This window comes from Pipistrellus kuhlii, unplaced genomic scaffold (genome assembly GCF_014108245.1).
Source record: "Pipistrellus kuhlii isolate mPipKuh1 unplaced genomic scaffold, mPipKuh1.p scaffold_m20_p_5, whole genome shotgun sequence".
NCBI lineage: Eukaryota > Metazoa > Chordata > Mammalia > Chiroptera > Vespertilionidae > Pipistrellus > Pipistrellus kuhlii.
Genome location: NW_023425551.1, coordinates 72777709 through 72804926, shown reverse-complemented (window position 1 = coordinate 72804926; position 27218 = coordinate 72777709). Strand labels below are relative to the sequence as shown.

At 55.9% G+C, this 27218-nt stretch overlaps 2 protein-coding genes across 2 annotated transcripts; one reads left to right on the top strand and one right to left on the bottom strand.

The window, feature by feature from the left end:
* Positions 1 to 926: 926 nt before the first annotated feature.
* On the top strand, positions 927 to 7277 carry TMEM151B (transmembrane protein 151B). Its single transcript, XM_036415493.2, has 3 exons — positions 927 to 1345; positions 3460 to 3900; positions 5357 to 7277. Exons 1-3 carry the CDS (start codon positions 1220 to 1222, stop codon positions 6497 to 6499), a joined length of 1710 nt encoding a protein of 569 aa, XP_036271386.1. The 5' UTR covers positions 927 to 1219; the 3' UTR covers positions 6500 to 7277.
* A 2660-nt stretch (positions 7278 to 9937) lies between these two features.
* Positions 9938 to 17754, bottom strand: TCTE1 (t-complex-associated-testis-expressed 1). The gene is made up of 4 exons (XM_036414986.2): positions 17363 to 17754; positions 14843 to 15411; positions 11849 to 12298; positions 9938 to 10527 (listed from the first exon to the last, which is right to left on the bottom strand). The coding sequence occupies exons 1-4, from the start codon at positions 17586 to 17588 to the stop codon at positions 10318 to 10320; spliced, it is 1455 nt and encodes a 484-aa protein (XP_036270879.1). The 5' UTR covers positions 17589 to 17754; the 3' UTR covers positions 9938 to 10317.
* Between the last annotated feature and the right edge of the window lie 9464 nt (positions 17755 to 27218).

The following is a 27218-nucleotide window of genomic DNA, read 5'->3' as shown; positions in this document are numbered from 1 at the left end:
TGGTTAGAGCCTCAGCCCATGGACCAAAGGGCTGCGGGTTCAATTCCTGGTCAAGGGCAGGTACTTGGGTTGCAGGTTCAATCCCCACCATGATTGGGATACATGCGTGCGGGAGGCAACCAGTCGACGTGTGTCTCTCTCTCATAGATGTTTCAATGGAAAGGATATCCTTGGGTGATGATTTAAAAAGAATCAGAACTCTGGCGTCCTGGTCTCCAGCAGAGGACAATGTACACACTTGTTTGCTTCACTGGGGCTGTACTTCTCGGGGAGGAAGATGGCCTGTGCAGGCTGGTTCCAGTGTCCTCTCTGCCCTCTGTTAGTTCTTTCTCAGTACAGCCCCGTCCTTTCCCTCCGCCCTGTTCCACCGAGGCTCAGGGGGGTCTGCTCCTGCCTCATCCTTCACACCAGCTGGGAGTGAGAATCTGCCTTGGGTTCCAAGACGCCCTTTCATAGATCTTCCCAGGATGGTTGGAGAGTGTGTGTGAGTGTGTGTGTGTGCATGAGTGTGTGTGTGTGTGTGAGTGTGTGTGTGTATGGAGTGTGTGTGTATGTATATGTGTGTATGTGTGAGTGTGTGTGTGTATGTGAGTGTGTGTATGTGCATGTGTGAGTGTATGTGTGTGTATGTGTGTGTGCATGTGAGTAAGTGTATATGTGTGTATGTGTGAGTGTGTGTATGTGTGTGTGAGTGTATGTGTGTGTATGTGTGTATGTGCGTGTGTATGTGTGTGTGTGTGTGTGTGTCCGCGCCTAAGCATGGTTAGCAGGGCTAGGAGTGGGGAAGGGGTGCGGGGAGCCCTGTTGCTTCTCCTCTTTGGGGGGTGGCCATTCGGCAGGCTTGGGGAAGGCGGAGTTTGGGGGGCCGGGGGCGGGGCTCCTGCGCCGGGAGGAAGAGGGGGGGCGCGCTGGCTTCGGCTCGGCTCAGACAAAAGGCGGCGGCGGGAGCGGGCGGGAGGCGGAGCGGCGCCGCGCGGGCCTCAAGGTGACACCCGCCCCCGGCCCCGGCCCCCCCAGCCCGGCCCCCCGGCCCGCCTGCCCACCCCCGACCCCGGCCCCTTCCCCGCGGTGCCCTTCACAGGCCCCCTCCCCCCGCGCGGGGGGTGGGGAGCAGCGAGGGCCCGCCCCCTCCCGCCCCCTCCCCCGGGCCCGCGCAGGATGCCCCGGGCCCCCGGCAGCCCCCCGGGAGGCCCTGAGCTCCACGCGCCCCCTCTGCGCCATGTCCCCCCCGGGCTCGGCCGCGGGAGAGAGCGCCGGCGGCGGCGGCGGCGGCGGCGGCCCCGGGGGCCCGGAGGAGCCGGCGGCGGCGGCGGCGGCGGCGGACGAGGGCCCCGCCCGAGAGGAGGTGAGAGCCGGGGCGCCCCTTCCCCGGGCGCGGCCGCAGCCGGCCCCCATCCCCCGCGCGGCCCCCGCCGGTTCCGCCGCAGCGCGGCCGGCGCCCCGCACCCCGGCCGCGGCCGCCGCAGTCCCGGAGCGGTCCGGTCCCGCCCGGCGGCGGAGCTGTCCGTGGTGGCTGGTGGCGGGGAAGGGGCCGCGCCGGGGGCGGGGCTGGGGGTCCCGGGCCGGGGGCGGGGCCGGGGGCGGGGCCTCGCGGACCCCGGGCGGATCCGAGTGGGGACGGTGGCGGGGATCCGGTATCACGGAGGGGATGCTATCTGGAAGGCCAGGAAGGGCGATGTGTGGGGGCTACAGAGGCAGGAGAATAGTAGGGGGAAAGAGTGGTATCCTCTGAGCCAAGAAGGTCAAATGTGCAGAGAGGCGACACCCACCTTCCCCCATACCTTCCCCCAGCCCGTCACTGGGATGTGATGTGTGTGATGTGTGTGTGTGTGTGGGGGGGGGGAGGGTGGTGTGCACCTCTCTCTGCCACTGTTCCTGCATCCCCCGCCCAGGGGACCCTGAGACCAGGGATCCTGCACAGCGCTGGGACCAAGCATATCCCTACTTGGAGGCCTTCCTCTTCAGTCCTCTGAACCCGGGGACAAAGAGACTAAGGGAAGTGCCAGGAGCACCCCATCTCCCGTGCACACACATGCACACACGGGGCCAGGGCAGCAGCACAGGCAGAGGGGCCTGCCGGGAGGGTCCCTGTCAGGAGTGCTCCCGCTGGGACACGTGCACACCCTGGAGGGGGCACAGATGCACACACCCCAAGGACAAGGCTCCTCGAAAGATTCACGGACCCTAACCCGGTCTGTTTAAGCTGTGTGCTGTTTCCTAGCCCACTGCACGTCCAGATCTTTCCTTTGATTTCACACCAAGGTCAGGGCCCACCGCCCCCAGATAGTAACAGCTGTCGCCTTCTTTCCCATCCTTCCTCCCTCCCTCGGGTCAGGCTCTGGGAATCAGGCGGGTGTGTGCAAGGTTCTCAAAGCGAGACAGCGGGGAGGAGGACTGGGGAAGCCCGGCACCACCAGAAACCCAACTCAATACCTATCTACTAAGTGGCTGTTGGGTGCCAGCACCGTGGTAGGCAGCCAGGATGCAGAGTCGGGGCCCTGTGGCAGAGCCAGACATGTAAACACGTCAGTGGGCTGACTGTGGGACAGAACTCACCAAGTGCTTTGACAGTCAAACAGGCCCCCGGAGAGGACCCAAAACTACTCTCTCTTGACAAATGACTGAGCTGCAAATGTCTTCCTTCCTACCTCCAGCCCTGGGTTTACATCCCCTCCCCTCTGCCCTCCATGCCTCTGCCCTTCTAGATATCTCCTCCAAGACTGCCTTTTGTGCAGGGACACCAGCCCCCCCCCCCCCCCCATCTTAGAACAGGGGGAGGCTGTTAGGGTGTAAGAGGGAGACGCACAGAGGGCCTGGGTGCAGAGCATGGGGGAGGATACAGGGCCTGGGGCCTCCCCCAAAGGAGGTGGGAGGCTCATTGTCTGTGAGGGACGTGGAGGTGGATGGGCCAGAGAGGAGGGGCTGCCCAGATCGTAGGACCAAACGTCTGGAAGTGAGGGCCCCGCCGCTGAGTGGGAAGGTGGTGTCAGTGAGGCATCTGGGAGGGGGCTGGGCTGGGGAGCCGCCTTCGCTGACGCCTGTCTGTCCTCCCCTGTCTTCCCCGTCCACTTTCTCCTGCTTCACGGCCGCCTCTGCATCTGTCCTTGGACTCTGTTTCTCTGGGTGCCATCCTATCCATCTGTGTTTGCCACCTGGGCCTCCTCCCTCCATCTCTGGCGCTGATCTCTTCCTGCTTCTTGGGGCGTCTGTCTCTTTGCACTTCCCTGTATTGGCATTCTGCTCCCTTTTCCTGTCCCCACGGCTCACTTCTGTGTTTACCTCTGGTCCTTGGCTCCCCTCTCGGTCTTCCATGTTCTCTCCGTATCCCTGTCGCTCTCTGCCTGTCATCTCTGATGCTGGCCTCTGCCCCGCCATCCCTGCATCCATCTCTGTTCTGGGTCCTGCCACACTGTCCCGCTTCCTTCTCGTCCTGGCCCCTCTTCCTGTCCCTCCGAGCAGCAGCGTCCCATCCAGCCCTCTTTCACCAAGTCCCTCTGCCGTGAGTCCCACTGGAAGTGCCTGCTGCTCTCCCTGCTCATGTACGGCTGCCTGGGGGCCGTGGCTTGGTGCCACGTCACCACGGTGACCCGCCTCACCTTCAGCAGCGCCTATCAGGGCAACAGCCTCATGTACCATGACAGCCCCTGCTCCAACGGCTATGTCTACATCCCCCTGGCCTTCCTGCTCATGCTGTACGCTGTCTACCTGGTGGAGTGCTGGCACTGCCAGGCCCGCCACGAGCTGCAGCACCGTGTTGACGTAACCAGCGTCCGGGAGCGTGTGGGCCGCATGCAGCAGGCCACGCCCTGCATCTGGTGGAAGGCCATCAGCTACCACTATGTCCGCCGCACCCGCCAGGTCACTCGATACCGCAACGGAGACGCCTACACCACCACCCAGGTGAGGGGCTGGAGGGGAGCACTGGTCCGTCCCGACAGGAGGAGGGGGCACATCTGCTCCAGCTGTGCCTGACTATCCCCAGGGGGAGAAGCAGAGGCAGCAGTGAGGTTGGGTGGGCACTGCAGCAGAGGCAGGAACAAACACCACAATAATAACTGCAAACACCAGCGGACAGGCTGCTCTGAGTACTTTACAAACACCTCATAATGACCCAGTGAGGTAGTTAACGATTACCCCCATTTTACAGATGAGGAAACCGAGGCTTGGATAGGCTATGCAATTTGCCTAAAGTCAAAGAGCTATTATGCAAGGGAGCTGAGGTCTGAACCCAGGCAGTCTGGCTCCAGGGTCTATACTGTTTATTGCTCAATGGTGGAGACCGCTTCATACGCAGTGTCACGGCATGCCCTCACCTGCTCAGTGAGGTGCTTGCTGCCAAGTCCTCTTGCACAGGTAAGGAGACCTCAGCTCAGGGACTTGACTAAGGTCTGCAGCTTCTAAGTGGTGGTGCTAGACTCAAGCCCAGGGCCGTAGGTCCCAAGTCCAAGGCTCCCAGAGGTGGGGGTCAGCTGGCAAAGATGGAGGTAGGCATGGGAGGTCACTTGGATAGTGGTAGAGATGGGAATAACCCATCAGCATTTCCTGGGCCCTGCAGGGGTAGACATGTAAGAGCCCCAGAGGGCCTGCTGTGGGGGCTCAGTGGTTGAGCATTGACCTATGAACCAGGAGGCCAGGAGGTCACCGTTCCATTCCCATCAGGGCACATGACGGGTTGTGGGCTCGATCCCCAGTGTGGGGCGTGCAGGAGGCAGCCGATCAATGATTCTCTCTCATCATTGATGTTTCTATCTGTCTCTGCCTCTCCCTTCCTCTCTGAAATCAACAAAAACATTTTTAAAAGAGACTTGGAGGAAGAGGAGAATGAGATTTTCCCAGATGAGGGTGAGCTCAGTCTCAGGACTGGGATGGGTAAGCAGAAGCCTGGGGCCTTAAGAATCAGGAGGGGGGGGGGGGCACGTGATTGCTAAGGTGTGAACAGAGAGGCCAGAGACAAAGGCCTCTGGGGCCCATCTGGAAGCACCCCTGTAAAAGGGAGGACAGGGGGGCTGTGATGAGGAGGGGACAGCGTGGGACGATGCAAACAGGCAAAAGGGCCGGGCAAGCTGGAGGCCAGGGCGTGACCGCCAAAGGAAGCAGAGTCAAATTAAAATTAGAACGCACACTGGCAGAGATGAGGTTGATGCCTGCCCTCGTCTCTAACTCACAATTACACGGAGGGCCTCCGTTTCTCTGTAAAACGCATGCGAAGGTCCTACCCGGCTCCAACCGGGATCAAAACCTGGACAGGCTTAGGGTCTGACCAGGCCACCAGAGCAGTGATGGGGGGGCTGAGGGGGGGGGGGAGGCAGAGCAGAAAAGTGACTCCCGCCTCCTTCCCCGCCTGCGGCGCCCCCAGGTCTATCACGAGCGAGTCAACACGCACGTGGCGGAGGCCGAGTTCGACTACGCGCGCTGCGGCGTCCGCGACGTGTCCAAGGCGCTGGTGGGGCTGGAGGGCGCGCCCGCCACGCGCCTGCGCTTCACCAAGTGCTTCAGCTTCGCCAGCGTGGAGGCCGAGAACGCCTACCTGTGCCAGCGCGCGCGCTTCTTCGCCGAGAACGAGGGCCTGGACGACTACATGGAGGCGCGCGAGGGCATGCACCTCAAGAACGTGGACTTCCGCGAGTTCATGGTGGCCTTCCCGGACCCCGCGCGGCCGCCCTGGTACGCCTGCTCCTCGGCCTTCTGGGCCGCGGCGCTGCTGACGCTGTCGTGGCCGCTGCGCGTGCTGGCGGAGTACCGCACGGCCTACGCGCACTACCACGTGGAGAAGCTCTTCGGCCTGGAGGGCCCGGGCTCGGCCGGCAGCGCGGGCGGCGGCGGCCTGAGCCCCAGCGACGAGCTGCTGCCGCCGCTCACGCACCGCCTGCCGCGGGTCAACACGGTGGACAGCACGGAGCTCGAGTGGCACATCCGCTCCAACCAGCAGCTCGTGCCCAGCTACTCGGAGGCGGTGCTCATGGACCTGGCGGGGCTGGCGGCGCGCGGCGGCGCCGGGGCCGGGGGCGGCGGCTACGCGCCCACCTGCCGCTACGGCGGGGTGGGCGGCCCGGGCGCGGCGGGCGTGGCGCCCTACCGGCGCAGCTGCGAGCACTGCCAGCGCGCCGTCAGCAGCTCGTCCATCTTCTCGCGCAGCGCGCTGAGCATCTGCGCCAGCCCGCGGGCCGGCCCGGGCCCCGGCCCCGGCGCAGGGCCGGGCTGCGGGGGCAGCCGCTTCTCGCTCGGCCGCCTCTACGGCTCGCGGCGCAGCTGCCTGTGGCGCAGCCGCAGCGGGAGCGTCAACGAGGCGAGCTGCCCCACCGAGCAGACGCGGCTGTCCAGCCAGGCCAGCATGGGGGACGACGAGGACGACGACGACGAGGAGGAGGCCGGGCCGCCGCCGCCCTACCACGACGCCCTCTACTTCCCGGTCCTCATCGTGCACCGGCAGGAGGGGTGCCTGGGCCACAGCCACCGGCCGCTGCACCGCCACGGCTCCTGCGTGGAGACCTCACTGTGACCGCCGGCTCTCCAGAAGCCCGCCGGCCTCCCCGCGGCCCCTGTCTGTAGCCGGGGGTCTCGGTGATGACAGGCTGTGCTGAGCACGGAGGGCGGTGCAGGGAGGCCAGGGTGAGCGGGACAGACCCATGGGGCTGACACCCCCGCCTTTCCTGTACAGAACGGGGAAAGATGGGTGGGAGGGGCCGGCTGTTCCTGGAGGTTGCCACTGGGGCGGAGCCGGCTCTTTCCAGCCCCGCCCCCGAGTTCCGAAGGGGACCCCTTCCTCCCCAGAGGCAATCCATCCAGATTCCCGCCCAGCCCTTCAACCATCTGACTGTTAGGTGGCCGCTGTGCTGTGGGGCCTGCACCGGGCCTCATCTCAAGTGAGAGGCATCGGCTGTGCAGCCAGGGAGGCCCAGGGGCTGCGAGGAAGGGCAAATTTGGGCTCTCCTTCCTTCGCTGCCTGGCTCCCCAGGGCCACTCTCTGCTGAGAGGCCGTGGTTTGGTGAACAGCCCGGCTGGCTTCCAACCAGCTAATGGATTCCGTGGGTCTGAGGCCCGGCCAGGTGTCAGCCCCCATCTCAAAACCAATACTCCATCTCAAAGCCAATGCTCCATCTCAAAGCCAGTACTCCATCTCAAAGCCAATACTCCATCTCAAAGCCAGTAAATACTCCATCTCAAAACCGTGGACATGTTGCTACCCTCCTCTTGGCATGTGCCCCAGAGACGGGGGTTCCCTTTCTGATGCTCTCACCACGGTTGTTTATTTCACTGGGTCCTGGAGTTTGGGTCCAGATATCATTCTCGTTCCTCCCCTCTTGCTCCCTGGCGCTGAGAACTGTTGCCAGGGGCCAGGGGCAGGACAGTGCCCCTTGGTCCTTTCTGAGGCCTCTGGGCAGCAGCCTCCTCCCCTGGCTTCTGGGAGGACACTCCCTGCAGAGAGGGTGAGATCCCGCCCAAGCAGCGTTCTGTAAAGCCCAATGACATTGCCAGGGAAAAGGAAGACAAGGTGAACGACTGAGCTGAGCTGAGCGGGGAGACAGGGAGATGGAGCTGAGTGATGGGGGCGCTCTGGAAGCAGATGGGAGTGAAAGGACCTCCAAGGAAGGGTGTGTCTTTGGGGGTGCCCACACATTGCCTCTGCAGGGCTGAGGACATTGTCCCAAGTCCCAAGTGGAGAAACACTCAATCCCCATGGCAGGTCAGAGCCAGGGATTCTCTAAATCTTGCCCACCCCCCTCCACCCTCCCCTCCTATGTGAGCTCAAGAAGCCCTGCTGTGTCCCAGGTTCTTCAGAGGCGCGTCCTGTCATCACCGCCATAGGGCCCTGGCCCCAATCTGGTTCCCCTAGAGTTCTGATGTCGTCTCCACTCCCCACATCCCCACCCCATGTGCTTCAGTGTGCATGTCTGTGTACAACCTCCTACTGCCTCCCCCCCCCCCCCCCCCCCGCCCCCCAGCTCTCTAGGCTAAAGTTTTCACAGCAGACTTAGAGCCTAGGGATGGAGCTCATATTTCAAGCCAGAGAGGATAAGCCTTGGGCCGCCTGACATTGCTCACCCCTGACGCTCGGAGCTTCTGCTTCCCCTTCTGCAGCCTCCAAGGCATGGCCTCCACCTATGCAACATCTCTGGCTCCCCCGCCCTCCCTTTCTGGGGGGAACGTGGGAGGCACAGATTGTGGGGCCACCCCAGTTTGTGGCCCACTGCGGCTGAGCTTTATGTTCCTGTGGCGATGACTGAATGGGGAGGGAGAGGAGGCCGGAGGGGAGGCCTGGCAGGAGGGGACGGCTGCCGTGATAATTCCCTACCTGCCGGCCAGCACTGAACCTGCCCGGACCCTGAGTCTGTGCTCCTCGGGGGCCCGGCGGTGGGAGCACCCCTTTTTCCTCTGAGTGGACATCTGTGAGGTGCAGATGGTGAGCTGTGGCCTCAGGCCCCAGTTCTTGGCCAGCTGGCACGTCTTGCCCTTGTGTGGCGGCAGCCTGGCCACCTCCTGGCTCCGAGGTGGGAGGAACCCAGCTCCTCCTCCCTCAGGCTCCTGAGACTGAGTCAAAGCTGGGAGGTGGGAACGAGGGGGGGGGGGCTATTACTTTTGCCTGTATTGACCATTTCTGCCCAGGTCTCACACAGACGGCCTCACGCACAGACTTAGAAACCGATTCTTTTTGGTCTCTTTCCGTGGTAGCTTTATTGATTGCCAGGGAAAAGGAAAACCAGAAAATTAATTAATCTCTAAAATTAAACCTTACACTGAATGTTCTTGTTTCTCTAATTAGAACCTCTGCTAGCAGCTGTGGCTATATACACACACACACACACACACACACACTCACCCTCACCCCTACGCGTTTGCACTCGGGAACTGTCAGAGGGTGTCAGGCACAGGCAGACTCTAGGTTGCCCGGGCAGGCACACATGTGCAGTCACTCCCAAGCCCCCTTTGGTGCTCTGCTCAGCGCCTGCTTGCTGGAAGGAGTGCCCAGAGAGCAGGCACCCCCAGGCTGTGGTTGCAGCCCAGGGCCCTCCCTTTGAAAACAGATCCGAAGGTTCTGGAGTCCCTCAGCCCGAGGAGGATGGGAGATGGGGCTCAGCCTGAAGCCATCGGTCAGGTCCCCTCGTGGGCCCCTGGGTGGACGTGGTTTCTGTGGGTGTGGCTCCAGGGTGGGCAGCTGCAGGGTGATGGGGACTCCTGGAGGTCATCTGGAAGGCTCCGTGTGTCCTGGGCACAAGGGCTTGTGAGGTGGGCTGAGCCTGGCTGGGAAGACAGGCCTCTGTCAATTGGGTGCATCACACTGTGGCCTTTCTGTCATGGATTTCCAAGCGCAAAGACTGTACAAATCAAACTGGTGGACAATAAAGTTTCGGATGACTCACTGACTCCCCTTCCCAGCGTGGCACTTCCCCCGCCATCTCCCTCCCCCATGAGAAGCTCTCTGGGGAGGCCCAGTTGAGTCCCTCCTGTCACCTCTGTTTCCTCATTTCCAGGTTGTGGGGAAGGTTAGGGGGTGTCATGGCCTGTGGAGTGGGTTACTTAAGCAGAGTCTAATAATTGGGAGGTGGGATCTGCAGGGGTGAGGATGGAAGAGCCAGGCCAAAGTTCTGTTGTAGCAGGATTTAGGACAGGGAGAAAGGGGGGTGGGGAGTTGGAGAAGGTTAAAAGGTCAAAGATATGTTGAGTGAAGAGGAAGATGTGGGGATGAGGGTCAGGTTCACGGGTGGCCCCATGGGGAGTCTTGGCAGGCACAGTCCCTCAGAGTTCTCTCTGCCTCTCCTTATACCTGCAAGAAGTAATTTATTTCAGGGGTTCTAGTAATATCTCCCTGGGTTGTGGTCTGGGTCCTATTTAATAACCTTGGTCTGTTCCCCTCCTCACATCATTGTGTACTCAACCCTTTAAAAATTTTTTTTAATTGATTTCAGAGAGGAAGGGAGAGGGAGAGAGAGATTGAAACGTCAATGATGAGAAGCATTCATCAGCTGCCTCCCACACACTCCACACTGGGAATCGAACACACACAACCTTGGCATGTGGCCTGACCAGGAATCGATGCTTAACCACTGAGCAATACTGGCTGGGCACTGTTCAGATTCTTGATGAAAATTTATTATTCTATATAGAATGGGGAGCTTACATCCTGGAAATTATAATCCTAATAGGAAACATTATATATACATGCACTCAACCTTAGATTACACCCAGGATCTTCGTGATCTCCCCCACTCCCTGTGGACCAGTGTGCCACTCTGCAGCAGGCATCATGGGGCATGAACTGTAGGGTGGGGGTGGGGCAGTGACCCAGGTGTGGTTACTACCCCAGCCCTGTCCCCTAGCCTATCCTGCAGGGTTCTCAGGGCCCTTGGCAGTGAGTGGTGCCGTTGAGTGGCTGACATTCAAGGTCCGCTGGCGGGCTTCTTCACGGTTGGCACAGAGGGCCTGGCCAATGAGGTACTCGCTCTCCTGGGCGACATCGGACAGGCGCAGGTCAAACTCCAGGAGGGTCTTGTTGTCTGACATGCCTTCCAGGAGCTGCTTCCCGCCATCCTGGGAAAGAAGCACAGAGTAAGGGTCATATTTTTACATCACTGCCCAGGATCACACACACTCATATGCATATTTATAGAGAGATGTGACTGAACAGAAGTTTCACAGAACAGAACCTGGCGTATTTGTGCAGCACGCTGACGTTTTCTGCTCCGTTCTGCCGTCTGTGAGCTGCAGCAGCCACCCTGAGGCCACTGAGAGGCCACCAGAGAGGCCACGGCATGCGGCTGGGATGGCAGAGCAGGGGCTGGCACCCAGCCAAGGGATTTCCAACCCCAGGACCCCCAACCTTGAGGCTTCTGAAATGGGACATAATGCATGTTCCTCTTGTTTAAGCCAATTGCTGCCTACGGTCTCTGTTACTTGCAGCCAAGAGCACTCCCCTAGAGACAGTGAGTGTGAGCAAGACTGTTCCTTGAGGGGGATGGTAGAAGATGCAGGGCCCTAAGAGGAGTACACAGAGGACCCTCTTCACTACTCCTCCCTGCCCCTGGCCCTTCACTGACAGAGCTACCCCTTCCCCCATCGGGGGTGGGTGGGCTGGGCCCAATGTGAAAGAATTTCATGTTGGGAGGCAGAATGCTGCTGTTCTATGGTTGTGACCCAATAGTGTGTTTGCTGCAAAGTCAATGTAACACAGAAGCATTTATAACAACAACAAAAACGAGGTAGACGATAAAGGAAAACATCAGCAGATATACCAATCAGTAACAGTATAATACATTTCAATTATATTATATTCTTGTGTATGTTCACCAGCTGTTCAGATATATTGCGTTTCTCACTCTGAGACTTGATTAAGGAAATCAGAGAGACATTTGTCTATTGGAAAGAACCCCAGCTTTGGATCAGTCCTGGGTTTAATCACAGCTTTGCCACCTCCTACTGATTGGTTGCTCTCAGGCAACTCACTAATGTCTCTGAGACTCAATTTTCCATCTGTAAAGTGAGGTTGAGAATGCACATTTTACCGGGTAACCGTGAGGACGAAAGGAAGACAATGGATGTTGGACACCAAGCATAGTCCATAATCCTGAGTAACAGATAGCAATTACTAAAGACCTAGCCGGGGTCTGCAATGGTTAATCTACATATAACCAATTTCATCCTCCTAGTACGCTTTGTGGTAGATACTGTTATTATTCCCATTTTACAGATGAGAAAATGGAGGCTAAAAGGAAGGGCTGGAATTTGAACTAGGTAAGGCTGTGATCTTCACAATCACTTCATGTGAGTACCCCAGGACAGCTGGATTCTATCCCTCACCCCCAAGGCCCAGGGCCTCTCCTTGGCCCTGCCTCCCCCGGGGGCTGTGGCTCACCAGTCCTATGTGGTTGCAGGACAGGTTGATTTTGGTGAGGGTGGTGTTGACGGAGAGCACCTGGGAGAGGAGGGTAGCCGTGGGCTCAGACAGCTCGTTGCCACCGAGGTGCAGCGTGGTGAGGCACTTATTGGTCTGCAAGGCGTGGGCCAGGGCCTGGCCGCCCTCATCCTCGATGCAGTTGAGGCGCAGGTTGAGGGAGAGGAGGCTGGTGTTGTGTGCCAGGGCGTGAGCCAGCGACTGGGCCCCGGGCGCCCGCACTTGGTTGTTGGCCAGGTTGAGGACGCGCAGGTGGCTGTGGCTCAGCAGCTTGGCGGCCGCACGGGCACCACGGTCCCCGATGCAGTTGTGTGACAGGTCCAGCTTCTCAAGAGCCGGGTGGTCCAGGAGGCTGCGAATGAGGATGCGTGCCTTGGTGTCATCCACTTTGCTTCGGGTCAGCCTGAAGATCTGTGGACAGGTAAAAGGTCCATAGCACCTGGTAGCCAGGGATAATCTGCCTACCTGCCTACCTTCTGCAGGTAGAAGAGGGAGCCATGGGGAGGCCTGATGTTCTGCTCACCTTGGATTGGCTACCTGGCGGGCCTACCTAACACGGCAGAGTGGTGCTCAATTGCTGGCAGGTAGTAGGGGGAAAAGGCTACCATTTCTTGAGAAATTGCTATGTGCCGCGCATGCTGCTAGAACATGCCATAACCATTCTCACCCCCACCTCAGCATCCCAGTGAGGCAGAATGAGTTCTCTCCACTTTACAGGCAGAAAATGGAGGCATAGGGTGGACATATCCATTTGCCCAGTTACACGGTGATTGAGCTGTGGAGGCAGGTTTTGAATCCAGGCCTGTTTGACCCAGCAGCCCCTTGCGGGACCCTACTCAGCTGGCTAAGCTCCACCATAGCAAGGAGAGGAACTCAGGGTAAGAACCAGGAGAAAGTGAGGGGTGGGGGGGCGGTGAGAACCAGAAAATGGACGAGATGAAGTAAAAAGATAAAAGAAAGGGTGTAGGATTAGCATTATGAATATGGAAGAAGAGAGCCTCCATCTCTTTCCTTCTCACTGACTTGTTCCTCCCTCTTATTTGAGACCTCAGAATGGCTGGCCTGTTCACTCCCTCCCTATCCATTAGTCCTCTTCTTTCTTTCTACCCCTCTGAGCCAGCTTAGAGTCTTTTGTTTCTCACCTTTTCATTGATCTACCTTGCAAAGCTCCAAGCGTGGGTCCAGCCCACTCTCTTATTTTCTGTATGTCTGTGCCCAGGCAACTGACATGATGGGAAATGTCCCGTGACAGAACTGGCTGGTTTCGCTGGACCCACCAATAGCCCTCAATGCTGTGTGCTCACTCAACTCTGTTTCTCTGGCCAACATATCCTCTCATAACCTACAACGCTTTCAACCTTCTCCAGCCTCCTCAAACTTCAGGGCTCACCCTAAAGCCTCCTCCCGGCAGGTAGATGTCCTCCTGCCTCTCAGCCATTGAATGGGAAGCCCTCATCTTCCTATACCCAACACAACATGCCACCACACCTGCTCTTCCCTCAGGCCAGAGCCAACTGCCCAGCTCTGTCCTGGATCCCACCCTCCTGCCTTCTCAGGAACCTTCCGTGGTCAATGAACCAGTACCCTCTGTCCTGGACTCAACCCATTTCTTGCAATTGGATGGAACTTTCCATTGGTTTTAAACACTCGCAAGCTTCTTCTTAAAGAAAACCCACCCCCCGCATCTATTTCTACTCCACTTCCTCCCCTTTCACAGCCAAGTTCTTGAAGGAGTTAATCACAGACATCCCGTTTCCTCACTTCCCACTCTCTCCGTAAACCACTCCAGCACTCCGATCTGGCCTCTGCTCCTGGCACTCCACCGACAGAGCTACTCCCTCCCCCAAGTAACCTCCACATTTGCTAAGTCCAATCCTCAGCTCCACTCCACCCCATTGCTGGTCACCCTCTCTTCTTTCTTTGTTTAAAAAAAATATTTTTTTTATTGATTTCAGAGAGGAAGGGAGAGGGAGAGATAGAAACATCAATGATAAGAGAGAATCATTGATTGGCTGCCTCCTGCACCCTCCTACTTGGGATTGAGCCTGCAACCAGGGCATGTGCCCTTGACAGGAATCAAACCCGGGACCCCTCAGTCCGCAGGCCGACACTCTATCCACTGAGCCAAAACTCTCTTGGCTTGGTGACACAATGCGGTGTCCCCTTTTCTTCCTTCGCTGATTTCCTGGCAGGCTCTCCCTCTTCCAACTAGAATATTTGGGACCTATACATACTAAAATATCATTCAATATATCTCTGGAATTCAAATGTAACTGGATGCCCCGCCCCCCCCCCCTTTTTTTTTTGTAGAGTTTTATTTTTTCTAAATCTGGCAAATATCCTAGTTGCAGTTTTACATTCACATGATTGCTGATGAGTGTCTTTCACCGCACTAGGCAGTTAACTCTAGAGGGCACAGATGGTATGATTTTGCTCCGAGCGGAATCTTCAGCACCGAGGACAGGGCCCGGAGCGCAGATGTTTGTCAAAGGAATAAATAGCTGGTGAACTGGGAGGGCAGTGCCTGGCTCATCTCTGCATCCCCAGCACCCAGCTGGGTGCAGGGGTGCATAAAAGGACACTCGGTTTGTGACTAAGAAAAGGATCCGAGGGCCGAAACCGGTTTGGCTCAGTGGATAGAGCGTCAGCTTGCAGACTGAAAGGTCCCAGGTTCGATTCTGGTCAAGGGCATGTACCTTGGTTGTGGGCACATCCCCAGTAAGGGGTGTGCAAGAGACAGTTGATCGATGATTCTCTCTCATCGATGTTTCTAACTCTCTATCTCTCTCCCTTCCTTTCTGTAAAAAATAAATAAATAAATAAATAAATAAAATATATTAAAAAAAAAAAAAAAGGATCAGAGGAAACGATGATAGCTGAGGCCCAGACGGTGAGAGGGGGGTCAGAGAGATGCTGAGGAAATGGGGGAAGGCTAGGGGGGAGGGCAGATGGCACCTTAAGGGTGTGGCAGGCCTTAATGGTCGCCGCCAGGGAGTGGCAGTCGCGGTAAGTGAAGAGAAAGAAGTTCCACTCGAAGTTCATGCCGCAGTCCTTGATGCCGAACACCAGGTCCAGCTCCTCCAGCTGGCTCAGGCCGGCCACCAGCTCCCCGAGCTGGTAGTGGTCCATGGAGGCCTCCTCCATCTCCCCCTCGCTGCCCGACTCCGACTGGTCCCCGTCGTGCGGCGTTGGCGGCATCTGCACGGGCGGCAGGAACTGGTCCACGCGGAGCCGGCGCACGTAGTTCCTGCAGAGCGGCAGCAGGTCCAGGATCACGGCGGGGTCCGTGGTGTCCGGGATGAAGTGCTTGATCAGGTTCTCCAGGTGCCGCTCGAAGAACACGCGCTTCCAGCTGCCGCCGTGGCAGTCCAGGTGGCACACGGGCCAGCGCTGCTCGCAGCAGCGCTGCCAGTAGTTCTCGTCGTCGATCAGGTTGGCGGTCACGGCCAGTGGCAGGTCCGGGGGCAGCTGGCGCAGGACCTTCTGCTGGTGCTCCGGGAGCAGCTGCTTCAGGATCGGGTTGTCTTTGGGGGACCGAGGAAGGGAAGCAGGAGTCATCCCGTGTTGGGGTCACCATCCGTGGGGGCCCTGGGCTGGGCCTGCCTGGGGGCACTGTGGCAAGGGAACCCTCCCTGCCCTCAGGGAGGAGGGGGAGGTGGAGGGGGGGGAGGAAAGGCAGATTTTACTCTCAGGGAGACTTCCATCTGAGGGGAAGACACAGCCCCTGGCTTTGGGGGCCTGCCTTCCCTGAAAGTTGACATCATAGCATCTGGCCTCAGGGAGCTAGCTGCCAGTCTGAGGAAGAATCTCAGGTCCAGCCCTCAGTCATCACTTAGTCTGATGGAGGAGACAATCCCTGACTTCAGAGGCTCCCAATGTGATTTGATTCATTCATTAAATATTTTTTTTTTTAATTTTTAAAGGATTAAAAATGGCGGCTGATTTGTAAAATTGGAACTAGAGCAGTGAACTCACTTCGCGGACCCTGATATTTCAAAGCAGAAAGCGCACCACCTCCCTCTGTCTTCTGCACCCAGCAAAACAAAGCAGGGAGGTGTGGGGAGGCACGGGACAGGAGTTGGCTGAAGACAAGCGCCCTTGCCTTGGCTTTCCCAAACAAGTCTCAGCCCTGGTGTTTACTGGCGTCTTTATGCTTAGTCTTCAGATGTCCTTGCTTAAAGGACACTGCAGACTCATGTGTCTTCTCAAGGGTCTCACCGGACTCTCATAGTATCTAACAGTTCAGTTTAGTTCGAGCTGTTGTTACAATAAAAGCCTAAGGAGGCAGGCAAATGGGGATGTTTGGTTTCTCAAGCCAAGCAGTGCCTTAGCCCTCTCTTTCAAAATAAAATAAAATAGCCGAAGCCGGTTTGGCTCAGGGGTAGAGCATTGGTCTGTGGATTGAAAGGTCCCAGGTTCGATGCTGGTCAAGGGCATGTATATTGGTTGTGGGCACATCCCCAGTGAGGGGTTTGCAAGAGGCAGCTGGTTGATGTTTCTCTCTCATCGACGTTTCTATCTCTCTATCTCTCTCCCTTCCTCCTCTCCATGAAATATCAATAAAATATATTTTAAAAAATAAAATAAAATAAAATAAAATTTTGAGCATCTACTATGTGCCACACAATTCTAACTGCTGAGGATTCAAGAATGAGTGAAACAGAAGAAGCCGCTTCTTTTTGTGAAGGGAGGCAAACAATAAACAAGTCAAAGGAATATATTGTGGGCCAGGAAGTGTTAGACACTGTAGAAAAAAAGATGGCCCTGCCAGAACTGGTTTGGCTCAGTGGATGGAGCATCGGCCTGCAGACTGAAAGGTCTCAGGTTCGATTCCGGTCAAGGACATGAACCTTGGTTGCAGGCACATCCCCAGTGGGGGGTGTGCAAGGGGCAGCTGATCGATGTCTCTCTCTCATCGATGTTTCTAACTCTCTATCCCTCTCTCTTCCTTTCTGTAAAAAAACAATAAAAATATATTTTTTAAAAAAGAATTCCTTTATTTAAAAAAAGAAAAAAGAAAAGAAAAAGAAAAAGAAAAAGAAAAAGATGGCCCTGTCCTCAGCGAGCTTCCCATCCAACTTGTCTTTGAAAAGGATGAGCACCTACAGTGCACAGAGGGCAGAAAAAAACCAAGAACCTGTACACACCACGGAAGACTCGGAGAGCATGGACTAGGGTCAGTCAGCTAGGGAGGGCTTTGTGGAGGAGGAGGTCCCTGAGGGGTGGGCTGGTGGGGAGAGGGCATAGGCATGAAGGGCCTGTGGTGGGTAGGAGTCTAGTGGGGCCTGGGAGCGGGGATAGCAGGAGGCACTGTCCTGGCTGCAGGGGTCAAAGGGAAGTGTCGAATGGGGATGAGGATTCCGTGTGGGGGCGAGGGGCTTCCCAGGACCCAGCCTCCGAGGCCTTTCCTCGAGGCTGTCCCCATCCACCCTGCTCCTGGCTGGCTCCTCCTGCTCCTGGCAGGAACAGACTCACTCCGGAAGTTCTTGACAATGTGCTGGATGCAGAGATCTGTGAGCAGGGGGACGATGGCCAGTGACCACTCGGCATCCTCAGCGATGATCCTGCGCATCAAATGCACATTGGCTCCATAATTCGGACCCCTGAACTTCGAGTTTAGAAAGCTCCTCATGAACCTCGAGCCTCCGCTCATGGGCTGGGCTGCAGCGTGAGTCAAGGTTGAAGTAAGGCCGTCCTGCATGCTGATGACTGGCAACCCAGAGGCAGGTGACCTCGTGGGGATGGCCTTGTGACAGGAAGTTTCTCAGACTGGCAGGTCTTTGATGCTGGTGGGAACCTGGAGCCAGAGGAGGGGGTAGAGGTGTTACTTTGGAGGGTCTTGGTGGACATTTATTGAGAGAGAGAACACAGAGTGGTTCTTTTTTATTTTATTTTTTTAATTATATTTTATTGACTTTTTCAGAGAGGAAGGGAGAGGAATAGAAAGCTAGAAACATCAATGAGAGAGAAACATCGACCAGCTGCCTCCTGCACACCCCGCACTGGGGATGTGCCCGCAACCAATGTACATACCCTTGACCGGAATCTAACCCGGGACCTTTCAGTCCGCAGGCCGACGCTCTATCCACTGAGCCAAACCGCTTCCGGCCACAGAGTGGTTCTTAAGGGTCAGTCTTCGGAGGAGTGCAAACCCACTGACTAGTTGTGTGGCTTTGGGCAAGTTACTAATCCTCTCTGAGTTTCAGATGCCTCCTCTGTGAAATGAGGATAACAGTTACCAATAAGACGATTGGGAGGAGGGAATGTACCCAAAGAGGCATAGTGTATGTCGTCACATGGAACTGTGGCAAGGAACAGCCCATATTTTACACAAGGATAACTATATGGCCGTCACAAGCAGTTGCTGTATTCTGGACCCTCTTCTTGGTGTGCATATTAACTCACATAATCCTTGCAAGAGCCCTTTTGAGATAAGCACTGGTATTATCCCCATTTTTCTGACATGAAACTAAAACACAGAGAGGTTAACTGACTCGCCCAATGTCACACAGCTTAAAAATAGCAAGATGTGCCCTGGCTGATTGAGAGCATCATCCTATGCACCAAAAGGTCATTGGCCAGATGGATATTTCTCTCTCGCATTGATGTTTCTTTTTTCTCCTTTTCCCTTCTTCTCTCTCTAAAACCAGTGAAAACATATTTAAAAACAAACAAGAAAGGACCTAAACTTGGTCTGTCAAGTTCACATTCTTTTAAAAAAATTATTTTTTTTTCAAGTTCACATTCTTGCCCCTACATGGTACTGCCTCTCTGAGGGTGAGGGAGGGGGGCACGTATGAATTGCCAAAAGACGAGGTATAATAAAGAAGCATTTAGTTCAAAACAGCTCCCTTAAGTATTTACAGCACATGTGTCAAACACAAGGCCCGCGGGCCAAATCCGTCCCGCCAGGCCTTGCAATGTGGCCCGCACCGCGCTGTCATCACTGCACTCCGCTGTGTTTCCATCACAATGACAGTTTATGACTGTTCAGTAAACCATTCGGCCCGTGATTTAGGCTGGATTTTAGATTTTGGCTCCTTCTCTGATTGAGTTCGACATCCCTAATTTACAGAACAGCAACTTCCTGGCCTGGAGGATGGGTTGAGACTAGCACTGGCCAATAAATGTAATGCAAGCTACATATACTACTTTACATTTTTTTAGTTGCCACATTAAAAAGGCAGAGAGAAACAGGTGAAGTTAATTTTATATTTAACCCAAGATGTCCAAAATATTATCGTTTAAATATGTCATCTATATAAAAATTATTGAGATATTTTATATTTATCTTTTCATATCGGAGTTTCGGTTTCCTTCTAAATTGGAAGTAGCTGGTGGCTACTGTTGCAGACAGTGCTGCTGAGAGAGGAAGGAGAGGGGCTGCCCCACTGGACCCCACTCTCTGTCCAGGGTGCCAGCACATTCTTTTCCTCCTCCCTTCAATCCCCACTCCAGTCTCCCTTCTAGTTCTCCAGCCTCCCAGCCTTCCAGATGGCAGCAGGAAGTGGTGGGAGGTGAAAAGGCAGCTAAATCTGGGGCTGAAGACAGAAGGCAGAGGATGTATCTGGGGCTGGGGAACCCTCCCTCCATTTGCGCACTCCTGCCCCCCTGCCCTGAGACTGTGGACCAAAAAGGGGCTGCCCAGCACACAGCATCTCCTCCAGGAGGCTCCCCTCAGCTCTGCTCCCTGACCTGGGGCCCTGAGTGGGGACGGTGGGAAGGAACACTCTGAACCAGCAAAGGTTTCCTTGGCAGTTGGAGGAGACCAGATGGCGCTCCCCAGCCAGCCAGGCATCTCGAGGAGAAAGAGTCTGGCTTTGTGTGTATGTGTGAGTGAGACAGAGAAAAAAAGGAGAAAGAAGGGGGGCTGTCTATGTATTTGTGACATCCTTATGCAAATCAAATGCAAAGTCACAGGCTGGGTCCAGAATTGTGGCGTAAGCAGCTGGTGCTTTCTGAGTAATGGCCCCTCAGAGGGTGTGACCAGGAGCGGAGCTGCCTGGAGGCATCACATGACTTTGCATTTCTGGCTTTGCTCGTGACTTGCTGTGTGACCTTTGGCCAGGCTACTTCACCTATCTGAGTTTCATTCTCCTTACCTGTAAAACAGTGTCTTCCTACGCAGGCATTGTGGGGATTGTCCTAAAGTAGCTGAATAGCGTTGATAATATTGGAAAAGCGCACTGGAGGGCGTGTGTGGAGGACAGAGGTGCAGGGAGGACAGGGTCCTAGGCTGCGGAGGGGAGGGTACCTTTGAGTGAGGCCCTTCCCCAACTCCAGGTGGCAGTGGCTGTGTCAGGGCTGGATGAAAGGATCAGTGGCCTGAGAGGAGGACAGACAGCAGACCGGCCCGTTCCTGCTAGCTCCAAAGTCCTGGCCTGAAGCACTCCCGCATCCCCCTCACTCCCAGTGCATCCCAAGACACCCTGGCAGCACCCCACGGGAGCAGGACCCGGCCTGGCAGGGGAAGCCCCAGGGACCGGCGGGCGTTGCCCTGGAGCCGGCTCGCCAGGCGTGACTCACAGTCCCGTCAGGCCTCGCCATCCTGGGAGGCCACGTGTTGGGCAACCCCACCTGGGCCCGGGGCGGGCGCCCTGAGGAACTGGTGGGCCCAGCCGCACTGACTATGCCTGTCTGTCTCGGGACCCGGCCTGTCTGTCCTGAGGTCCGGTCCTAACCTCTCTCACTGCTGTGTGGAGCCGGCAGCCTCCTCTGGGCAGGACCCTGCAGGAGGAGCCCCAGGGAGGGTCCCAGAGCGCGGAGCCACTGCCAGGCTGGGCAGAGCATCCTGCCTGACTGGTGTGAAACAGCGCCCCCACCGTCCTGTGATGCTCACCGACACCTCCATGTACCACCGCGCCTGATGCCACTTGAAAGACAAATGTGGAAACCACTGACCTCCTAGCAAGGTCAGGGTTGATTGTTTGCACTTAGTAACTTCTTGATCTTTCAAAGAAAGATATTACAAAAGTATTTTTGGCAAGAAATGACTTCCCAACACAGAGGATTCTTCTAAGGAAAATTTTAGTTCCAGGTGATTTTTAAAAAATCTACTATTAAAAATGAATAAAATAGTCCTGGACGGTTTGGCTCAGTGGATAGAGTGCTGGCCTGCAGACTCAAGGGTCCTGGGTTCGATTCTGGTCAAGAGCTCTCTTGCCCGGGTTGTGGCCTTGGTCCCCAGTAGGGGGCGTGCAGGAGGCAGCTGATCAATGATTCCCTCTCATCATTGATGTTTCTCTCTTGCTCTTCATTTCCCTTCCTCTCTGAAATCAATAAAAATATATTTTAAAAAACACGAATAAAATATAAAACAAAGTCTATTTAAAAGAATATGAACAAACGCCTTGCCTCCCTGTTATTAATGATTAAATAAGGAGTGGCCCCTCCCTAGCAGGTCGTGACCTTGACCCCTGCCCTCTCAACCACCACAAGGCTGCCCCCCTCTTGGCCCCCCTCCCACCTCTCTCTTCATTCTTTTTTTTTTTAAAATATATTTTATTGATTCTTCACAGAGAGGAAGGGAGAGATATAGAGAGCTAGAAACGTCGATAAGAGAGAAACATCAACCAGCTGCCTCCTGCACACCCCGGACAGGGGATGTGCCTGCAACCAATGTAAATGCCCTTGACCAAAATCGAACCCAGGACCCTTCAGTCCGCAGACCGACGCTCCACCGCTGAGCCAAACCGGTTTCGGCTCTCTCTTCATTCTTCCCCAAAGTCTCCAGCACAGGCTCCCGTACTCTGCCCACTCCTGTATGAGGTTCCTCAGGGTTCTGCCTACTCGCCCTGCCTCACTCCTGTTGATGGCGTGCAAGCCCACTGGCCTGCCTTCCAACTCCCTCAAACTCAACTGTCCCCCAAGAGAAGTCAGTGCCTCCTCCAAACCAATCCTCCTCCTGGCTCCCTATCTCGCCATCCAGATGCCTGAACCAGAAGCCGGGAAGTCACCACTCCTCTCCTGCCCCTGGCATCTGGTGACTGTTGAAGCCCCTCTGTGCTGCCTCCCAGCCCAGCACCCACAGTCTCCCTCTTGCTGCTGCCTCGGCCTGGACCTCGCTGCCTGCCTGGATTGGTGGTTTCCGCTGCCCAGCACCTGGATCTGCCATCTAGGTGGTTCCCTCACATCTGGCCTCCCCACTGCACGCTGGTGCAGCTCAGCTTCCTCAACTCAGTAGAAAAGGCACTCTGCGACTAAATGCTCTCTGCATCTGGCCTCATCAGCTCACTCATGCTGCCCAGCCTTTGCTCATGCTGTTCCCTCTGCTTGAAACGCTTGTCCCCTCTCCCCACCACTTTCAGCTCAGGAAGCAGGGGTGCTTTGGGCCTGAACATAAGCACCTCTGAAAACGTCAGCCTTTCTTGTCCCTCCTCCAGCACCTGTGTCTCTTCAGTGCTCTGACTGACCACTCTCTCCCCACAGCCTCACTGGACTGTGAGCTCCTCAGGGCGCAGGGACTGTTTGCTAGTCGTTTTGATCTCTGGCCCCTAGCCAGTGTGAGGTCTGCGTTAGGTGAGGTAGCTGTTGTTTGGGGCTGCCCTACCCCTTCTTATAATAGATTCTGGCCCATAGGAGTATCCTGTATCGGTCAGAGGGATTGGCTGCAAGCCCATCAGAGTGCTCCTTGGGTTTGTCCCAGTGGAAGTAGACAGAAAGACCCAGGGATCCCTTCCTGTAGGCGCTATTTCCCTTCCCAAGGAAAAGTCCTGTCTGCAGCAGGGGGATGAGGCCAGGTGGAGACCAGCAGGAGTGAGCGGTGACGGAGCACCTGGCTACCTTCGGTCCCTGTTCCTAGTCCCGGAGGCCCCAGAACTGCCGGTTCCTTAACGGCTCCTTCAATTCTGGGACCTAACTCAGTGTCTTCTAACAAGTCCTTTTTTTGCTGAAGATGGGAGTTGGGTTTCTGTTCCTTTCTGGTCAAAGGGTCCTGGTTCTGACCATTTTGATAGGTTCACCATTTGGTGAGTTAAATTATGGGGAAAATCCTAAATCAGTAGGTGAAATATTTCAATGGGATGGCCGAAAGGACCAGAAGCCCCAGATTATTGTATTATACACATGACCTGACATCTCACGCCTGTGGCCTCTTCCCCTAAAAATCCTGAGCCTCCAGTCTTACCTCCCATCTCTCCAGCCTTAGGACAGTATCAGCAACTAGCATCTGCTGGGCGTAACAGTTCCCAGCTCCTTCCAGAGCTCTTTTCTCGCCCGAGTCTTACAAGCACTCCACAGTGGAGGCAGGGCAGGCTGAGTGGCCCCATTCTGCTGATGAATAAACTGAGGACCAGACCTGGGGCAACCAGGAGGGCTGGGGCCAGGGCACATCCTCAGTAGGGGGTGTGCGGGAGGCAGCTGATGGATGATTCTCTCTCATTGATGTTTCTAACTCTCTATCCCTCTCTCTGTAAAAAAATCAATAAAATATATTTAAAAAAATTTTAATATTACATACCTGTGTATATATTCATATATTAACCTTGACCTGCCTTTTAAAAACGTACCTCATCATTTTACATCCAACAGTAAATTATGAAATATATACTGATACCAATGCTGCAAATGTTAAAAAAAAAAAAAAAAAAAAAAAAAAAAAGGATAGGAGTCACCTGATATTTTATTCAGACGGTTTAAGTGTACGGAAATGATTTATCCTCTTATCGGTCATCCACGCCTCAGTGTGAAGGAGTTTCAGATCCAAAAACAAAGTTAGGAAGTGGGGAAGGGAGATGAACCACCGAGAGGGGAGAAGGTGGGGAGGACTCACAGGACCAGGGGCAGGAGGCTTGAGACAGCTCCACCTACTTCACAGGGTGGCCGAACTCTGGCCTGGGCATCGCCAGTGTTCAGCTGAGAGTGGTAGGAGGTGGCACTGTCTTCCCTGGAAGCTCGCAGGGATGGGTAGACATGCATTAACCAGGAACTCAGGGCATCCAGACAGACCCCAAGGGCCCACAGAGGATAGCCCCAGCCCAGACGCGCGGCTCAGTGATTGAGCATCAACCTATGAACCAGGAAGTCGTGATTCAATTCCCGGTCAGGGCACATGCCCGGGTTTCAGGGTCCATCCCAGTAGGAGGTGTGCAGGTGGCAGCCTACCAATGATTCTCTCTCATCATTGATGTTTCTCTCTCTCTCTTCTCTGTTCCTCTCTCTACATAAACTTTAAAAAGAGGGTAGCCCCAGAAGTGACAGAGCAGTCACCTTACTCTGGAGCCTTCTATCCCCAGGAACCCACAGGCAGTCAGAGAATCCCAGTTTAAAGGCTGGAAGCGTGTTCAAGACTCTGGTCCTTCTCTGGGGCAGGAATTCTCTCTGACATTCCAGAGAAGGTTGACCACTGGCACTGAGTGCCTCTTGTGCCACCATCGAGTGTCCTCATGTAAGGGCAACCCCTGCCCTTGGGTGAAGAGAGTAGGGGCGTGCCCAGTGACCTTTCACCTCCTGGAGCCTGTCTCATGGGCCTGTTGGGCTTCCCATGCTATGCCTCTAGCAGCAATCCAACCCAGCCAGGACCACAATCCCTGGAGAAAGACTAATCCTCCTCTCCCCCCCCCCCCCCCAGGTTCCCCCCCTGGGACCACATACAGGCCATAACACCAAGAGTTAGGTGTTAAGAGCTGCCTTCTATGGGTAATGTAAGTGATGAGATGCCCCCGTTTGGCCAGGGTTGTCCTCATTTTTTATGGCTGTTTGGTGGACAAGCATTCTGGGAACCGTGTCCTTGCCTCTACAGACAAGGACTTGCAGGCTCTCAATAGTATGTGCACAGCAGGAGGCAGTGTAGCGACTGGCTAAGGACTCAGGAGTGACACCGACTGAAGTCAAACATCCTTTCTGTCCAGCATCTGAGAGACCTTGGGCAAGTCACTTTATCCCACTCAGCCTCCATTTCTTTCTCTCTACATGGGGATGGTAATGCTTACTTCCCCACAGGATTATCCAGAGGATAGTGAGATGTGGGGCCCTTCCTGACTGGCCCGGGCTGGTCGTTCACAGCGTAGGGGCTGAAGGGTGCGAGGCAACGGTCCAGCTCTGTGCCTGTGCCTGAGGGGGATGCAGGGCTGAGGGAAACTGGGCCGTCAGGTCAGCACTCGAAGGGGGACCCCCATCCTCCACGCTGGTGACAAGACGAGAGCTCACGAGCCAGGGAAAGTGGGAGGCCCACAGGACAAGTGCTGTGGATGACCAGTCTGGGGCATTGAGGAAGCCAGCCTGTGAATTCTATGAGAATCCTGCCGCACTGTGCTCTGCCCACTGCTCACGGCGCCCCGGGCATTCTTCACAGACCTCTGATCCACAGCCTGAATCTCTAGCACATTCCCTTTCTCAGAGGAGGTCTCTCCATCCTTCTGAAGTCCTAGGTAACCAAGGGAAACCAAGGGTAACCAAGGGAAACCAGCCCTGCTGTGGGAGGGAGGGGGGTACGGAAGCTCCTGGACCTGCGGGAGGGATTGCAGCTCTGGGGAGCTGGGGTGGGGGTCGGTCTCTCTGAGAAGACTGGGGTCCTATTACTGCTCTCCTCCCTGCCCTACCCGATGCCCCACTTTCCCCTTCCTCCTCCTCAGGATGCCCCTCTCCCCTTACTTGCAAACCCTAAGCCTCCGTGCCATGTGGCAGACAGTGACCTTGGTGGGGGAGGTGGCACGGGTCCTATCTCAAATGGGTCGGGGTAGGAGGTCTCCTGTAGTGACAGACCGGCCCTCCCCGGCCACGCGAAATGTGGGAGCCCAGGCTGGGGCCGCCTGCCTGGGGGCTTTGGGCCCCGGTGGGCTGAGGGCGCCCCGCGGGCGGGCATGGGGGCAGGGAGAGTTCAGCCCGATATGGGAGACCTGGGTTGGAGTGTCCTCTCTCCCGGACGTCGCCTTACCGACTCCTGGTCCCCAGCACTCGCCGTTCAGCAGGCTCCCACGCGGTCTGCGCCGGTCGTTAGGGACGCCACCGGTCTCCAGGGGGCGGGTCCAGGGCCGGCGTGCACACGTGCGTGTCCGCCCGCATGCGCAGTCTCCAGCGGGTGCCTCGCTGGTGCGCAGGGCTGTCTTTGCAGGTTGTCCTTATGCGCCTAGGCTCGGGGTTGGCGCCAGGAGGGTTCTGGCTGATGCGCGGCGTGCGGCCACTGTGCGGGCAGAGGAAACTGGCCCCGTGGCATGCTTTGTGCTTCTGGGGGACATGTTTAGGAACGGGTGGGCTTTTGTGGGGGGAAGGTGAGGAGGGGGAGCCCCGGCAGGGCTCCTGGACTGCGGTGCGTGCTGTTCCTTCCGGGCACCTTTTGTGTAGAAATGGGGTGGGGGCGGCGGGAGTTAGGACCAGGAGAAGCATCAGCTGACAGTCTCTTCTGGAAGCTGAGGAGGGTGAAGGGCACCCGCAGAGCTGTGGGTGCAGCACCCTGCAGAGCGGCCCTTCTACCTCCTCTAAGATGGGAACAGGCTGATGCTGGAAGGTTCCAGCCGCCGCAGCACGCCTCACTCAGTTCTAAGCCTGTACCCCCTGCCCGCTCCCTAGGATGTGGTGCCCTTGGGGCATGGATGACTAACTCCAGGGGGTGGGCTAAAAAAAAAAAAAAAAAAAAAAAAAAAAAAAAGAAAGAAAGAAAGAAAAAGAAATTGTCCTTCAGGAGAGGAGAGGCAACCAGGGTGGTGGGAAGTTTCACAGGGAGGTGGAGCTCTGTTTTAATTTCATGTTCTTTTTTTTTAAGAAAAAAAATTAATTTCAGAGAGGGAGAGAGGAATAGAAACATCAATGATGAGAATCATTGATCAAGTGCTTCCTGATCTTCTCCCCCCTGCCCCCGCTCCCCACTACTGGGGATCAAGCCCACAACCTAGGTATGTGCCCAGGAATTGAACAATTGTGACCTCCTGGTTCATGGGTCTACGCTCAATCATTGAGCCACATCGGCCAGGTTAGTTGTCTTTTTGTTGTTAGTTCTCACCCAAAGATATTTTTTCATTGATTTTTAGAGAAAGTGGGAGGAGGCTGGGGAGGGGAGACACAGGGAGAGAAACATCGATGTGAGAGACACATAGATTGGTTGCCTTCCCTGACCAGGGCTGGGGATCAAGCCTGCAACTGAAGTTTGTGCCCTTAACCAGAATCAAACCTGGGACCCTTCAGTCCACTGGCCACGCTCTATCCACTGAACCAAACCGGCTAGGGCTGATTATGTCTTTTTGATGTGTGGCTGGGAACCTGCACACGCTGATCTAAGGTATGCATGGATTTTCGACTGCAAGGGTGGCTGGCACTCCTACTCCCATGTTGTTTGTTCAAGGGTCAACTGTACTAGTTGGTCTCCCTGGATAAGTTTAACTTAGAAACTTGGTTAATT